The sequence below is a fragment of the Amphiura filiformis genome, chromosome 1 (assembly GCF_039555335.1).
Source record: "Amphiura filiformis chromosome 1, Afil_fr2py, whole genome shotgun sequence".
Classification (NCBI taxonomy): Eukaryota; Metazoa; Echinodermata; class Ophiuroidea; order Amphilepidida; family Amphiuridae; genus Amphiura; species Amphiura filiformis.
The window spans coordinates 30,106,063-30,122,936 of NC_092628.1; the positions used below are offsets into that span (position 1 = coordinate 30,106,063).

The window sequence follows — 16,874 nt, forward strand, 5'->3', positions numbered from 1 at the left end:
TAGAAGTTTGGTTTCTATTAATTTGCTTGTTGTGGAGTTCTAATGTGCTTAAACTTAATGAAAGAAGTTAATGAACACAGTTAGTGTGGCCTGACAGCTTTCTGCAAAATAATAATACATTTGCTCTACATGTTTCAGCTTGTGTAAACCAAGGATAAAGGAAATTATTTCTTCTTCGTATTTTTCTTTTCCTGATTATGGGGTGTATGGGGGAGGGAGGTGGGTTTACGTTTGGGTTTGAAAGGGCATATATATTGCTCGGACAACATCATATCATTTCAGCTTAACCACTAGCAGGTTGTGTTAGCACATCTATCACAGTAACAAAGGTGTGTACCAAAACCTGAATTTTGCTCATTTTTACGATCCTCCTGATGCCTGATGAGCAAAATCACTGAATGGGCCCTTTAATCTGAACTTTGAGGTTTTAAGGCATTCAAATTCACAGGGCACTAAAACAACACAGAATGGCCTGCGTGTGGCTGGTGTCATTGTCAAGAAAGGTATTTCACGGACAAACAGATTAACCTTGAATATTGTATTGATTAGCTTCAACACCGACCTTGACTCTAATGGAAAAAGTAATGCATGCAAAAATACGTAATTGTTCGTGTCAAACAAGGACATAAATCGTTGAACCGTGATCCAAAATATGACAACAACCAAAAAAAATACTGCATTAGCAACGCTAAGAGTGAAAGTTGTTTTGATATATTTTAGTTCATTATTTGCATTTTATAATGCCGATTCCGACGGTGAAGCTTTCCAATGGGGTATTAATGCCCGCCATAGGAATTGGTGAGTAGTATGAAAGCATTTACCAGCAATAAACAAATTTTATATTATAATAATCAGGCTCAGTTACTTATTACATTATATCTGTACATCGTAGGCCTATAGCATGAATTTAAGATAGATAGAATTACTGTTAGGTTTATCTTGAGAGTGCAAGACACCTGCTACAACATGCATAGTAATTTTGTTCTAATACTCCATAGGATTGAACAATATTATGTGTTGGGACTCCGGGATAGGGGAAGCGGGGTGTATGGGGTGAGGTGTGTGGTGTAGATGTTAAATGGGCTATTGACTGTGGCTTAGCTAGACTGGGCGCCATCATAGAGGGCACCCATTTCAACATAAATAGTCATCGTTTATTAGACCGAAATTCTACTTGATTATGCTCCTCTCGCAATTGTTTTAGGAAGGGGAGCGATTCTCATCCTTGCCCCAGGCGCCACGGATGCCATAGCTACGCCACTGTCTATAACTGCTCTTTCTCTTTTTTTTATAATGCAATAATTTTTCATTTAGACATATGACGAAGAAATTTCCATATCAGTTTTAACGTGATTATTGAATGTCCCTGTTTATATTATTTGTTGCTATGAATGATGAGCCTATTCAAACATGATAATTTTATAGGTTCTTCGGGAGAATTTGGAGGTTATGGACACGAAGCAACAGTATATGCCATTCAAGACTGTGGTATGAGACTAGTAGATACAGCTGCTATTTATGGAACAGAAAAAAATGTTGGTAAAGCTATTAAAGAATCTGGTATTCCACGGCAAGATTTCTTCATAACTACCAAGCTTTGGTTTACAGATATGGGATATGAGTCTGGAAAGAAAGCTTTGCAAGCATCTTTAAAAGCTCTGAATTTAGAATATGTTGGTAAGTGTGATAAAAACATGTACGCTCGTACATTTTTATATTTTAAGGGTTTTAGCGGGTCAACCTGAAAAGAGTGTTGGGTCAACTCGTTTATCCCAAACACAATTACGGATTGGAACATTATCCCACAAAACATTGTCACCATAGAAGAAACTAAGTCAATTAAACAAGAGATCCTGAATCACTATCAAAGTCAACAAGTATAACATCTTTATCGCACTGCGCACTACTCCCTCCTCGTCTGGTTACAATTGCAGCGTTAAGGAGTATCTGAGCAGAAGCAGAATCAGAAGCAGAAACCTGCATAAAATTTTCTTGAAACGCATATTGTACCAACACTGCTTGAAACCAGAACGAACGTGTTTTTGTAATGTCTTCTGCAAGTCATCCAATAAAAGCAAACTGAGATTACGTGACGTAATAAGGCTAAATTTATTTGTCACTATAAATGTCCATCAAATTCTTGAAAAAGGTTTGCTTAACTTAAAAAAAGACGCTGGTCTTTCGATTGTTTCAGACATTGTCAACCAATGCTGGTCATGGTTTATTTCTTTATTGCGAAATAATCTGAATATTAAATGTGCACTTCCATGATTTAAACTGCTCACCCGATATGAAGGCTAAATCATAAACGTGGGCATAAATAAAGGATAATATAGTAGATTTGTCACTTATTTGGTTGTTTAAAGGTAAAAAATATCTCACAAATAGCCTTCATTTTATCAACTTTTAAAAAAGGTGATTTCAGGATTTTGGGTCGGTGGAAACAGCAAATAAACCTTTCTGACCTAATTAAATACCTTTTAGAATTGAAATTAAAACTGTTGAACACATCCAACATTCCAACGTTTCTTGTACGATGTAGATTTTGTAGTGTATGTATAATCTCATCTTTCCTCTCGTGATAAAAAGTCATTGCATTCAAGTGTTTTTATTTTGCAGTCCAACTTGTAAAACTTAAAGTGTTTATAATTGTGCATCAGGTAATTTATCAATGCCCATATCGAATGCTTATCATGCTTATAGAAGGGGTAGTTTATCAATGCCTATCTACTGCTGATAGAAGGTGGTTTATCAGTCCCAACATCTACTGCCGATATCAGGTAGTTTGTCATTCCCCACATCTACTGCTGATAACGGATAGTTTATCAATCCTCACATCTACTGCTGATTGTAGGAAGTTTATACATGTTCACATCTACTGCTGAGATCAGGAAGTTTATGAATTACCACATCTACTGCTGATAGCAGGTAGTTTATCAATTCCCACATCTACTGCTGATAGCAAGTAGTTTCTTAATGCCAACATCTACTGCTGATAGCAAGTAGTTTATCTTTCCCCACATCTACTGCTGATATGGGGTAGTTTATCAATCTCCCAAATCTAATGCTGATAGCATGTATATAGTTTATCAATGCACAACTCTACTGCTGATAACAGGTAGTTTATCAATACCCACACCTACTGATAATAGCAGATAGTTTTGCCAATGCCCCATCTACTGTAGTTTCACATTAAGTGCAAAAGATTTCAGTTTACATGCACTACAATCATGCAAATTATCTACTGCTGATAGCAGGTAGTTTATCAATCCCCACACCTACTGCTGATAGCACGTAAGTTATCAATGCCCTGATCTAATGCTGAGAGCAGGTAGTTTATCAATCCCGCATATTTACTGCAGATAGCAGGTATATAGTTTAACAATGCCAACATCTACCACTGATAGCAGATAGGTAGTTGCCGGTAGTTATCAATGCCCACATCTACTGATGTTCACAAGTAAATAATAATAATAATAATAATAATAATAATAATAATAATATGCACATATTTATTAAGCGCTTACAAAATTAATCTCGAAGCGCTGAACAAAGTATTAAAAACATTTAAACCATAAGCAAATATTATAGAGTTAACAGGCAAAAAAGTAGTTTATCAATGCCCACATCTAATGCTCATAACAGGTAGTTAATTATCAATGCCTACATCTACTGCTGATAGCATGTAGTTTATCAATCCCCACATCTACTGTTGATAATAGGTAGTTTACCAATGCCCACATCTACTGCTTATGAACAGGTAGTTTACCAATGCCCACATCTACTGCTAATAACAGGTAGTTTATCAATCCCCACATCTACTGCTGATAGCAAGTAGTTTATCAATTGCCACATCTACTGCTATGCTGAGTACACGTAGTTTATCAATACACATATCTACTGATGTTAGCAGGTAGTTTATCAATGCCTGCATCTACTGCTGATAGCAGGTAGTTTATCAATTCCCACATCTACTGTAGACTACCCCGTAGTCCACTTGCCCATTGTGCATACTCTGGATATTGTATTAAAGCTTAAAACTCTGATTTAATTAATGTGTGCACAATTGATAGATTTTCACATCTGATCAATCACCCTACTCCCTCTGTTTGTTAGCTTCCCAAGTAGACTACTGACTTTGCCTTGCGGTTAAGATTTTTAACACGGGACTCTATGGAGAGTTAGGCCAATTTCTGGCCTAACTAAAATTGTCCATGATGTAATGCATCTTTAAATGGATCTGCCTTGTGATTGGTCGCCCATACCTCGCTATGGTTTAAATCGTCTGGGCCCGCGCCATTACCATTAACTACACCGTAAACAACTGTCTGTGGTATTTGCGGCGCTTTTGTGTTGACGCGAAAGTTAATCTCTCATCAAACATCTAGCGCGTACTTGTGGTTAATGGACTGATAAACAAGTATGCTTGACAGTGTGTTTTTAGAGAGCAAAGTCCAGGGGGGTAAAGTTCTGCTTACAATTCAAAGTTCATAGTCGAAATTTCGGGGTTCGCTATCAATAAACTGGTAGATTCCAAAATCAGAATTGTTCAGTATTAAAGTGAGCCGTTATAATTATGCAAGATAATGTTGCATTCAATTACTTTTATTGTCACTAATCGTCTGATATTTTTAACTCTTTATGACCATTTTACTATTGAATACTTTAATTTTAATAAACATCAGTATAATTTTGAGTTCAACGAAATGGGTTCATCATGACTAATAATAACATATTTTTAATAAAATTCGACTATGGCATAGTCTACATCTACTGCTGACAGCATGTAGTGTATCGATGCTCATATCTACTGCTGCTGATAGCAGGTAGTTTATCAATGCTCACATCTACTGCTGATAGCATGTAGTTTATCAATGCCAACATCTACTGCTGATAGGGGGTTTCTAATGCTGACAGCATGTGTATAGTTTATCAATGCACAAATCTACTGCTGATATCAGGTAGTTTATCAATGCCTACACCTCCAGGCAAAGTTGCCCAATTTACCTTTACCTTCGGCAATATTGTATTCTGTATTAAGTTTCATTCTCACAAAGTTCATAGAATATTTGGAAACGGGGAGAAGTCTGTTGAAATTTATATCTATGAATATAAAACATTAAACATAAAACAAGAAATATAATGACATTTATGTGCTCAGAGTCATAGACATTAATCCCAAACATTTGTGGTATTTAGAAAGTGTAATATTATCACCAGTTTTACCTTTTTTTTTTAAGGGGGGGAGTCTTGGATGGGTATCTGAATGTTTTACAATGGGGAATCTGAATTTTTTAGCGGACACGAGGAGAGGGCGATCTTTTTGGTCAAAACTCCCACCGCTGCATATTGAACGGTTAATGATAGACATATTGGAATCATTACTTCACCCGTCATGGAAAGAAAAACGTTGTGATCTTATTATTAAGTATTAATTTTCTATTTGCTCTTACAACCCATTCAGATCTTTATCTAATTCATATGCCAAACTGCCCTGATGGAACTACAAACCCAACCAAGACTCGACAAGACACGTGGAGAGTGCTTCAAGAAGCATACGAGCAGGGTTAGTCTAATATACTTTTTACATCCTTGTCTTGTACGTCTGTTTACAGTGATAAAATAATTTGCTATATAACGTGCGAGTAGGGCCTATCCTATAGACGAATCCAATTTTCCGCATTCCTACACCTCAATGGCAGCCAAAGCTGGGTCCCCGTCGGCGCCATCACACCTAAAATGTGAAATGATGCGGCCTTGGAGGGTATTTTAAACTGCATTCTATCACCCGTGTTACACGTAGACAAAAGAATGATGACAGTTTACAACAGAAAAGAATCTAACATCGAATTTTAAGCGGCTTTAATCCACCCAATTGGGCAGTCATAACACCAGTTTGGTGCTGAGGGACCCAATAATGGCCGACCAAATCCTGACCATGACTTGGCTCGTACGCGTTGGATTCGTCTATAATACATGCATCTACCTGACTCTTCATACATCTGTGTTAACTGAATTGCAAACATGAGTTGCCATTAAAAGGGCTTTCGTGATCCACCCACTTTTTTCAAAAAAAAATCAGATTTTTATACGACTGGAAACCTCAGCTGGCTACATTATGTTTATGTACCAAAGATTTCTTGCAGATTAATTCGTTTAGCAAAAATATCGTCAAATGATTTGAATTTCGTTCTGGTAGGCCTATACCAGAACGAAATTACAACACTGGCCTATGTAATACACATAATCAGGCAGAACTCGCAAACTCAAAATCGGAATCAACTGAAATTTTGGGAATAAGCTTTTTTCGTGAATATCTACTGAAAAATGTCATAAAAAGAGGATGCTAGGATCACGAAATCCTCCTTTAATGTTTTTCCAAAGCCTATACATTCTCACTACCGGTATTAACCAATACCTGAAGGGATGTCAATTCTGTCAAATCTACGAACAACACTTTTATCTAGGAACGCAGTTAATTTTAGTTAATATTACCGTAAATTAGACTTGATCAAATAAACTAGTTATAGGTTAATGAACGCGTATTACTTATTGGGAGAGAAATTAGACAAAATAATGCACGCGTGCTGATGTTGATGCGTCTAATGCACTAAAATGTTGGAAAACAGAACCAAATCTAAATGCATCGACCCGCCTGAAAAATGAATCAATCCTACGCGACGCGAACGCGCGAGAAACACTGCGAGTAGTACGCGGAGTGCACAATATAGACCTTTTTCTGATGACGTCACCTAATCGATATTGGGGTCTGAGATGTAAACAAACAACACGTGCGTTTCTCACGTGTCCACGGTGTAAAAACACCAAAAACTGCGTATTTTCTCCTCTGTTTTGTCATATTATCCATACAATAATTGTTTAAACGGACTCTGTATACTAGTTACCTTTGTTCCAGTTTGTTTTGATCCCATAAAATACAAAAGATACGGAAAAACCGCGATGCTATTTAAGATTGATTTCAATCTTTGTGTTTTGTTTACTTTTTACACCGTGGCGAACTAAACGCGTACTGCGAGCTGGCAATTCCGCGCAGGACGCCTAGCGTGGCGCAAAGTTGATCGCGCGCGCCGGCGCGGTATTTGCGTTTGGGTGCTGATGACTCGAATGCTGGACCCCAATATCGATTGATTGGTGACGTCTGAGAAAAAGGTCTATACACAATCAATGCATGTTTCGTACTTTTCTAACAGCTTTTCTGATTGGCTGCTTTGATATAAGAGTTTATGAAATGTAGATAATACAGCTCATATTAATAACACTATAGGCTGTAGACAAGTATAGTGACTGAAAGACAATATTCCTTTGGTCTTTACTATAGGTATATGTAAATCAATAGGCGTGAGTAACTATGACATAGCACATCTGGAAGAACTTCAAACCATGCAAGTTGTGCCTCACGTTAACCAGGTGAGTAACATTGGGTTAATACATTTAAACTCCATACTCCCCATGTGGAAGATGTTTGAAATATGAATTTGAATAGCATTAGCACATTAGCCAAATCTATATGAAACCCATCCTCCCTCTATTGAAGAGTCAGGTTGAATCTTTCTCAGAGGGCGTTTGAAATTCAAAAGAAGCTGCAAGCTGCATAGGAAGCGCAACACGTGACGTACGAGGCTGGCGAAGATACAGGGCTGACAGCCCCATTCAAAATACACGGTTAGCAATTACAAGTGGAAAATTAACATACTTACAGTCTGGTACATTGTCGTACCCCAACGGTTTTAGAGTAAGATAATTTTGCTTTGACACCACATAACAAATTTAGAATTGTTTGTGAAGATTTCATGATTATGTGTTAATCCAATGGCGAGCTCAAAATTGGCGATATCGCTTCCATCACCGCCTGAGAAGCTGTTTTAGATGTTCATCTCACACGAAATTCATACTCCGTCTGTGGAAGAAAATCGTGCACACGGGTAGTGTGGACTTTAAATGGAGTAGCTCGTTTTAATCCATTTCAAAAAATGATTTTTTTTTCAGTTAATTATTTTAAGCTACACGAGCACTCAGAACATCGTAACGTGACGAACTTTTATCATCTCAAGACCCATTTAAACTTTACGCATACGATTGAAGTTAGCGAAAACTGATTGAAGTTAGCGAAAACTGATTTAAGTTAGCGAGAACTGATTGAAGTTTGCAAAAACTAATTGAAGTTTGCAAAAACTGATTGAAGTTTGCAACAACTGATTGAAGTTTGCAAAAACTGGTTGAAGTTTGCAAAAACTGATTGAAGTTTGCGAAAACTGATTGAAGTTTGCGAAAACTGATTGAAGTTTGCGAAAACTGATTGAAGTTTGCGAAAACTGATTGAAGTTTGCGAAAACTGATTGAAGTTTGCGAAAACTGATTGAAGTTTGCGAAAACTGATTAAAGTTTGCGAAAACTGATTGAAGTTGAATATCGAGAACTGGATTTTAAATGACAAAACTATTCAGAGTTGCGAAAATATTTGATAAGGCGACGAAAAACAAAACCCTGTTCTTTGGGCCCGACTGACTTCGTTTTGTTGAGCTATACAGCCGTTTTAAGCCGAAGTTTGATTTTGGCTAATAAATTAAAACAAATTCAGGAAGTTTATAGAAATATGTTTCCAAATAATGTCTTTCAAGCTAAGTGTGATTTTTAGGGTAAAATAATAGTCTCTTCCCGAAAACCAATTCCCGACCGACTGATCCCAATTGACAAGTCCATCCGCCCGTAAAACAGTTTATTTTAACGATTTTTTTCTGACAGATAGAGTATCATCCATTGCAAGATCCTAACAGAGATGTTATCAAGTACTGTAAGGCAAACAACATAGTTCTTCAGGTAATATACCAAGTCTGATACATATTCATTTTATGAAATTCAGGTATAGCGTTTGTGATATTTGTTTATCATATTTTGTGAGAGTGTGGACGTGTGGGCTAGAGAAAAATCACCATCCATCGTTGTTCATTGTGCTTCATGTTTCAGTAATAAATTAACGATAAAAGAAGTGGGTATTTAGAGGGGGTTTGTCAAGTGAATTCATAGGCTTATATCGTACAACCTTGTCTACAAGCATATAGAGTGCTTCTGATGAAAGCTATTAATCCAGGCGCCATTATGGAATCTGAGAAAATAAATTACAGATACAAGCATATAAACAAGTATTATTATAAGACCAATCTTTTGTATAGAGGTTGTGCATATGACGTATCATACCGTAAATATGGCGGACTACTCAAAATGTATTCAACAAAAGCATGATTGCAATCTACCGCGACATTCACGCTTGTTTCATATTAATTGAGCTTTCATCAAAAACGCTATAGGCCTAAAATACGGCTGAAAATTCTGAATATTGTTGTTATCAGTTTCAGAAATGGAGCACATGAATCGATTGTCACATTACGACACAACAAAAGCTTAATCTTTTACTTATCGAATATCCTGTGGCTTTTTATTAATAGGCATACTCTCCATTTTGTGCGGGAAAAGCAGTCTCCCATCCTGAAATCATCAAGATCGCCCAACAGAACAAACGCACACAAGGACAAGTTATACTACGGTGGATCATCCAGGTAAAAATATTTTATTCACACAGTATTCTATACAGGGCCTTCAAAATACACATTTTGTCTCTTGTATGAAAAAGGATTGGACTACTGAAATGAACTTAAGGGACGCACCATTAGATTATCAGGTGGGGGTAAGAAGTTTTTGAAACTACATGAGCAAAAAAAAACCTTTCCCCACCAACACTAAAAAAAAAAAAAAACTTTCCCCACCTAACTGTGTATAAATGCATGAAATTAAAAAAAATGCGTCTCTTACATGTTGGAAGCAGGAAAAGGTCATCCATCCAACCAAGGTGAAATGAAAAATAGTAGTTTGTGATGAAATCGGACCACCCTCCTTTAAGGTATGGTGCTCTTTATTTACTCTTTTACTAATGAACGTTAAAAGAGCCTAGTGATTTGCTTAAACTCCAACTTCATGATTATAATTTGCAATAAAGTTCTGGATCCGGAACTTTCTGCCACAATACAGCTCCAGATAAGTTTAATGCAGCGATCACAATGTCTTTTTAATATTTTCAATATTGCAGATTTTTTTCTCTAAGTTGCTGCCGGCTCTTTGAGTATTCAATCAATCGATATTTTCTCATTCATAAATTTCGTAATCTCTCGTAGAGCCCTTTAAGTTGGTTTTACCAGGGACCGTGTATAAAGGGACTGGAAACGGGATTATTGATAGCTATACGCCGTAGAAGTGACGTAGTTAATCGGATTAACTACCATAGCAATAGATGAATACAATTTTGGCAATATCGCCCCGCACTACAACGTTCATGCGGTACCGATGCATTGAACATAGAAATGCTAATCACTTGCACCTGTAAGATTAGTCTCTTTGAAAAGAGCGGTATTGTATTCAATCTGTTATTTGATTGAAGACATGTGATGAGTGCAATCTGCTGCAGTGCAGCGCGGTATATTCACGACCTTCGATTGTATGCGAGTTGCGCCGAGGGCGCGATGTTTGAATTTTATTATTTACTCATGTTGCTCTACAAAATATCAAAAACACATCAAAGTATTCCAATATCTTTTTAAGTTATGACAAATTGTGTAAAATGTCTATCCTTTGTCGAAAATAATTTCTGTGTAGCATCGAGAATCATTTACATAGGATTTCGGAGACAAAATGTGATAATTTTGTGGAGATACAGAATGCTAGCACAAGCAAAATTATATTTTTTCTGGAATGTGTACACGTACGCTTGGTATTCCTACTGATTTCGATACTGAAATAATTCTTAAGATGATGTTCTTTGAAGATTATGTTGGCATTTCTAGAGTTTGTCATTATACTAGCAAACATGTAGGCTCATTTTGCAATGTACAAGACAAGCCAAGCGCAGTGTTGTAACTGTGCTTGGATTCGTACTACTGTCTGTTCAATTAGCTTAGATTCTTGAATTTTTAAGATATTTGAAAAAATAAAAACTTGTGGCCAAAGTCATCAAAGAAAAGTGTTAGCACAGCCTTAGACCTAACGTGATTTATACTTTTCAAATTCCCAAGTTCAATATAAAACCCCATTTCTTTTCAATTTTGCCTCATTTTGGGCAGTTACTTGGGTCCACCGAAAGGGTTCGCGACCTTTTTACAAATCGAGTGGGACGGTCCATTCTCAACTTAGGGCATAGACCCTATCCAATTTAGCAAAACAGTCTGTCCACCAATCTGTCCTGCCATTTCAATTATTATACCGTTCCGGTTATTGGATAGGTTCTATAGGTGATGATGGTCCACCGGTTTTTGTTACACGAAATTATATGGCGCGAGTACGTTTTATGCATAACATTATTCTGAGCATTATTTTTTCCTAAACAAGGACATTAAAATTATGGATTTCGTTCTCATTTCAACTGGTTTACAATGTAATTTGAGTTTTGTTTAATACCACCATTCCTTCCCAAGAATATCAGCATTCGCTTGACATTTTCAGATACAGTAACTTTACAAGAAATGTTTTCTGTAACCTGATTGTTTTAAATAATATTTTCTTGTATAAAAGTTCTTTTGTTTCACATTTTTTTCAGTTTGTATTCAACAAACAAAACGAAATAACAAATTGAAAATAAATGTGTAGTTTTATAATAGGCCTATAGACCTACACCTTCTCAGACCCATTCGCACAATAAATAAATAAATAAATAAATAAATAAATAAATAAATAAATAAATAAATAAATAAATAAATAAATAAATAAATAAATAAATAAATAAATAAATAAATACACAAGGAATGTATTTATATAAGCTGAGCCTATTTTAGAAAACCTTAGTTCCCATAAATAATAACGTAATGTTTCGACAGTAGGGTTTCAACACAAATTAGGCATACTGGCAAATATTTTGCTGGACAATACTTCCTGATGCGGTTGGTCGAATCTCTGCGCATTGTGACATTCGTCCCCATTGCTCTAAATGGATTGATTCCAAAAAGTTTATGGTACCCGACGTTCTACGGCTTTTTATAAAAATATCGCGGGAAAAGACCAAAATTGAAAAGAAATGGGGTTTTAAATTGAACTTTGGAATCTGAAAAGTATAAATCACGTTAGGTCTAAGGCTGTGCTAACACTTTTCTTTGATGACTTTGACCACAATTTTTTATTTTTTCAAATATCTTAAAAATTCAAGAATCTAAGCTAATTGAACAGACAGTAGGGTCTATTGATCAACGTATTATGCTCAAGTGAGGATAATTTGTAAACCAGCAACTCGCATGGTACAATGGATGGAAGGCGTTTCCAGTCCCTCCATACAAGGTCCCTGGTTTTACTCACTTGGTTAATAAACTAATGAAATTATGTGATAATTGTTTGAATGGCTCTTATGTTGAAATGCGGTATGCTACTTTGAAAACCATTTTAAAATTGAACATATGTTGTTGTTTTTTTCTTTTCTTTCCTGCGATCACAGTCACCCTGAAAATAAACAATAAATCGAGTAATATTATGGGGTTTTTTTTTTCAGCACGGTATCGTTCCAGTTCCCAAAACAGCAAAAGTTGAGCGAGCCAAGGAAAATTCATCAGTGAGTACTAATTATTCTCTCTGTCTCAATCTTCACATTAACGAGATGTCATTTCTGCCCCTTGTGCATAATGGGGATGGGGGAGGGCGAAAACGCCCCAAAATTGTTCGTTTTGATATAATTATTAAATAGCTCAAGAACAGCAAGACTATGAAGATATGTAAATACAATTATTGGTTTTCTTGACTAATTTCTTATCAGATTCAATGTATTCATGTCAAGAAATACACTGCAGTTTTATTTTTATTTAAATGGCTAAAACCAGGCGGTGGTGGAAGCGATATCGCCATTTTTGACGTCGCCATTGGATGAACACATAATCATGAAATCTTCACAAACAATTCTAAATTTGTTATCTGGTGTCAAAAAATAATTATCTTACTCTAAAACCGTCGGGGTACGACAAAGTACCCCACTGCAAGTATGTTAATTTTCCATTTGTAATTGCTAACCGTGTATTTTGAATGGGGCTGTCAACTCTGTATCTTCGCCAACCTCGTACGTCACGTGTTGCGTGTCCTATGCCGCCTGGCTAAAACTTGAATTATGGCTCCTGCCATCCCATTCGCCGTAAGTCATAATTATTTTACACTATATCTGTTCATAAATCAGGTATATACTTGTTTCATTGAATTGATGATTTTGTTCATGTTTTATCAACAGATTTTTGACTTCCAGCTTTCCAAAGAAGACATGGATGCAATGGACAATATTCACACAGATTCCTTTCATACACTTAACCCTTTCAAAGATGTTCCATAAATGAGTGGTATCGGCTTTGTGTTAGTGGTCAGTGGACTTCGGTTGTATATATAAATGCGCATATATAAATGCGCACGTGACATCTACAAGTCGCCATACCGTATTAAACGATATAAGGTACCCGGATGTACATAAACTCCCCGTGCAAAAGTATAGGGGAAAATGACAGGTCGCAAGGAAAATTGCTTTTGCAAAATAGTGGCATTGATTGCAAAGGGTAAAATAACTTGACCCGAAAGATAAACTCTTTATTAACGTTTTCCATCACGGAAAAAAATTAACTACGGAAAAGCTAGATATAGCTGATTTACAAACTTATATTTCATAATTTCCGTGCTAAATGGGCGTGCCAATTGGCCATATCTATGACGTAGTGCTGGTTTCATACTATCATGCTGCTTGCCGCCGAGCGGCGTGACACACGCGCATTGTAGACAAACAGACAAACAGAATGGCGGATAAGTCATGCCTCTTGTCGCAACGGCATGAAAGTATGAAAGGGGACATGATTGGCTTTAAGGACAGAACTGTGCAGGCGGCGGATGACATGATCGAGCCTGCAACTTGTGAAACCGCCCGGCCGTATGGCATTTTCCAATATAGTCGGTTAATTTTGTGGGGTTCATTATCGAACCCCAACGGTTTTAGCTTGTATTTATATTATTTATCAACATAGGCCTATTTGTTTGTGATATTTCAAGCGTTTTAAAATTTCAAAATAATCCCATTCAATTACACGGTTGACGATGAAAATTTACTGAATTTAGAGAATGCAATGCGGCCACCACCTGGAACTGTGGTCGCAATTTCAGTGATTGACAGTGAGGTAACACGAACATGGCACTGGCCATCTGGTCACGTGCGCATTTATATATGCGCATTTATATATACAACCGAAGTCCACTGGTGGTAGGGTTAGCCATGGGTTAGCATGGTTAGGGTCAGAGTTTATATAAATTGGGGATTTACAGTGCATGATGCCAATTCACAAGCCTCTGTACACTTTAAAGGTTTTCGCTGACCACTGTGGCTCAAACAAACCTGATGAACCATTTTATAACATTAAAAAAACTCAGCTCAATATGGGCGCAGTCTCCTAGTCTACCTATATGTAACCATCGCAACTAGGATCAGCTCCACAAGTAACGTGTAAACCGAGTAAATTAGGCATCGAGATCTTTGCCAAGGGGAATTTTAAGCTAGCGCAATTTTCACGAGAACATTTTCCAAACCCGCCATTGCTCGAACTTGGGACTTCCCGCACTGGAGTCTGAAGCTCTAGCAACTGCGCTAACTTGATTGCTAAGGTTATGTTATAAGGTTAAAGTTACGGTTATGCTTAGAATTAGGGCTTTGGTTATAGGTTAGGGTTTTTGGACTATCAACCTGTAACCATTGCCCAGGCACTTATTTAGACACTAAACAGACTTTACTACGTTTAGTTTTAATTAGTTTGGTTTCATTACCACATACAAATCAACAAACATTCATTCGAGATGTAAAGTATAATCAAAAGTAAAAATAGCAAGTACAAATCATTCTTATTAACATTTTCGGTTATAATAATAAGAAGGTTTTATTTCAAACTCTAATGGTGACCCGCAGGTCAAATTGCAAGAATTGTACATTAAACACACCTAAACAGACACAATGCAAATTGCAGGCAGCTGCTAAATCAGCGCCAATATTGCAACATTGAAACAAACAACTATACAAACATCCAATCCAACCCAACCAAATCCCCCAGTAGGCAATGAGGATAAAGTGCCTTGCCCAAGGACACAACACGTTGGCACGAGCGGGGCTCGAACTCGCAACCTATGGATTATGAGTCGGGCGCCTTATCCACTCGGCCACACGTGCTCCCAAATGGTTACATAATTATTATAAAGTATTATCTTTTAAATGCTGATTTTTAGTTTGCCTATTCTACTTATTTATGAATTGTCGATATTATATCTCTTCTTTCAAACTCGCTACGAAATATATATAACCACATCCATGTTACATTATGTAAATGGAAAATAACCCATTTCGTACCGGATACTTTATTCCCTCACAGTTCAAGCCTGAATCAATGTACACTCTTGAAGAAATGATTTCAAAAAGGGTTTATGTATTCCTCTAAGAAAACCTTCGATAGTTTTAACAAACTATTGAACATAAGGATCTTTTTGGTACTCTCGAGGAAACACTTTTGGTTCTGTAAAAAAAGCCTAATGGTTTCCAAAAGGTTCTTGATTTTCAGGAACCCTTTTGAAAGTTCACGCGCTGGAGGACACTTTAGGACATTTTCGTGCCTATTAAAGGAACACCTCGATTTCATTGCATGATTTTTCTAGTGATCATGAACCATTAACTCAGAGTTCAAAACAATCATTTTTATTGTTCATGATCATTAGCAAATCATGTAATGAAATCTAGGCGTTTCCCTCAAATAAATAGCGTGATGAAACATCCTTAGTGGGTATGCTAGACCTATTTTAGTGTTTACTCGTATTATTAGACTTTTAGCCATGTTACCCCAATAAACATGATAGACGACATGTTTTACTTGTTATTTAAGCCTATTTTCTGGCGCCAAGGATATCTGCGAAATTTAAATCGGGTCCTTGTAATGTTTTAAATCCAATCATCTTACAACATGGTACAAAATGTTATGCTTTAATTGCTTCTCACTGAGTTGATATTACGCTTTAGGTTGTTTACAATCGTAGTGTTATTATTACGACAAGTTATCCTTTATGACATCTTTGACTGAGCTCGGATTGTGATGAATTGTTGATATCATCGTGTTTCTCTTCCCAACATACTGCAGTTACTGTCCGTTTTCCTATACACAATACACAGTGCTCTCACCCATACTGCAGTTACTGTCCGTTTTCCTATACACAATACACAGTGCTCTCACCATTGACGTGTGACCTCTACAAATGATGTACGTTGGAAGAATGGGCACTTGCCTAGTTAACATCACTGTGTAAAAATAACCAGCCAATATTTTAGCTATTCTCCAAACTTCTAGCAAATATATTTCTCTAACATGACCTAAAATTACAGCTAGGTTAGATGTTCAGAAATAGTCGCACTTTTGTAAAATATGAGTGAGGGCAAGGCATAGCTAGCCAACTCCCCGTGTTAATTGAATGTGAGATTTGACCGAAAATATTGGTATCGGACCGCTCACTTCTGAAGGATGCCACAAAAAAACGGTACAAGCTACAATTTAACTATTCTCTGGCAATCATCATGATGAATTTCTTATATAGTATGCCGAAATTGGGTACTGTAGGTGATTGACAAAGGGTCGCACTTTTCTGATAAATAAGTGACAGTGAACATGAAATATCAGCGCCCATAAACCCAAGTTAGTAGCTAGTTAGTGGAGGCCGTCACGGGACTGATTATTGATTATTGAAGTGCCTTATTAATAGATACGCACGATTTAGGGCAAGAAAAAACAAACCGGGACACTTTTGGAGACATCATCATCATCATCATCATCATCATC

The 16,874-nt window shown here is 36.8% G+C and overlaps 1 protein-coding gene across 1 annotated transcript; it reads left to right on the forward strand.

Annotated features, from left to right (window-relative positions):
* Positions 1 to 670: 670 nt before the first annotated feature.
* Positions 671 to 15,926, forward strand: LOC140141330 (glyoxal reductase-like). Its single transcript, XM_072163200.1, has 8 exons — positions 671 to 798; positions 1,426 to 1,677; positions 5,465 to 5,566; positions 7,340 to 7,428; positions 8,764 to 8,838; positions 9,465 to 9,575; positions 12,542 to 12,601; positions 13,265 to 15,926. The coding sequence occupies exons 1-8, from the start codon at positions 741 to 743 to the stop codon at positions 13,361 to 13,363; spliced, it is 846 nt and encodes a 281-aa protein (XP_072019301.1). The 5' UTR covers positions 671 to 740; the 3' UTR covers positions 13,364 to 15,926.
* Positions 15,927 to 16,874: the final 948 nt, after the last annotated feature.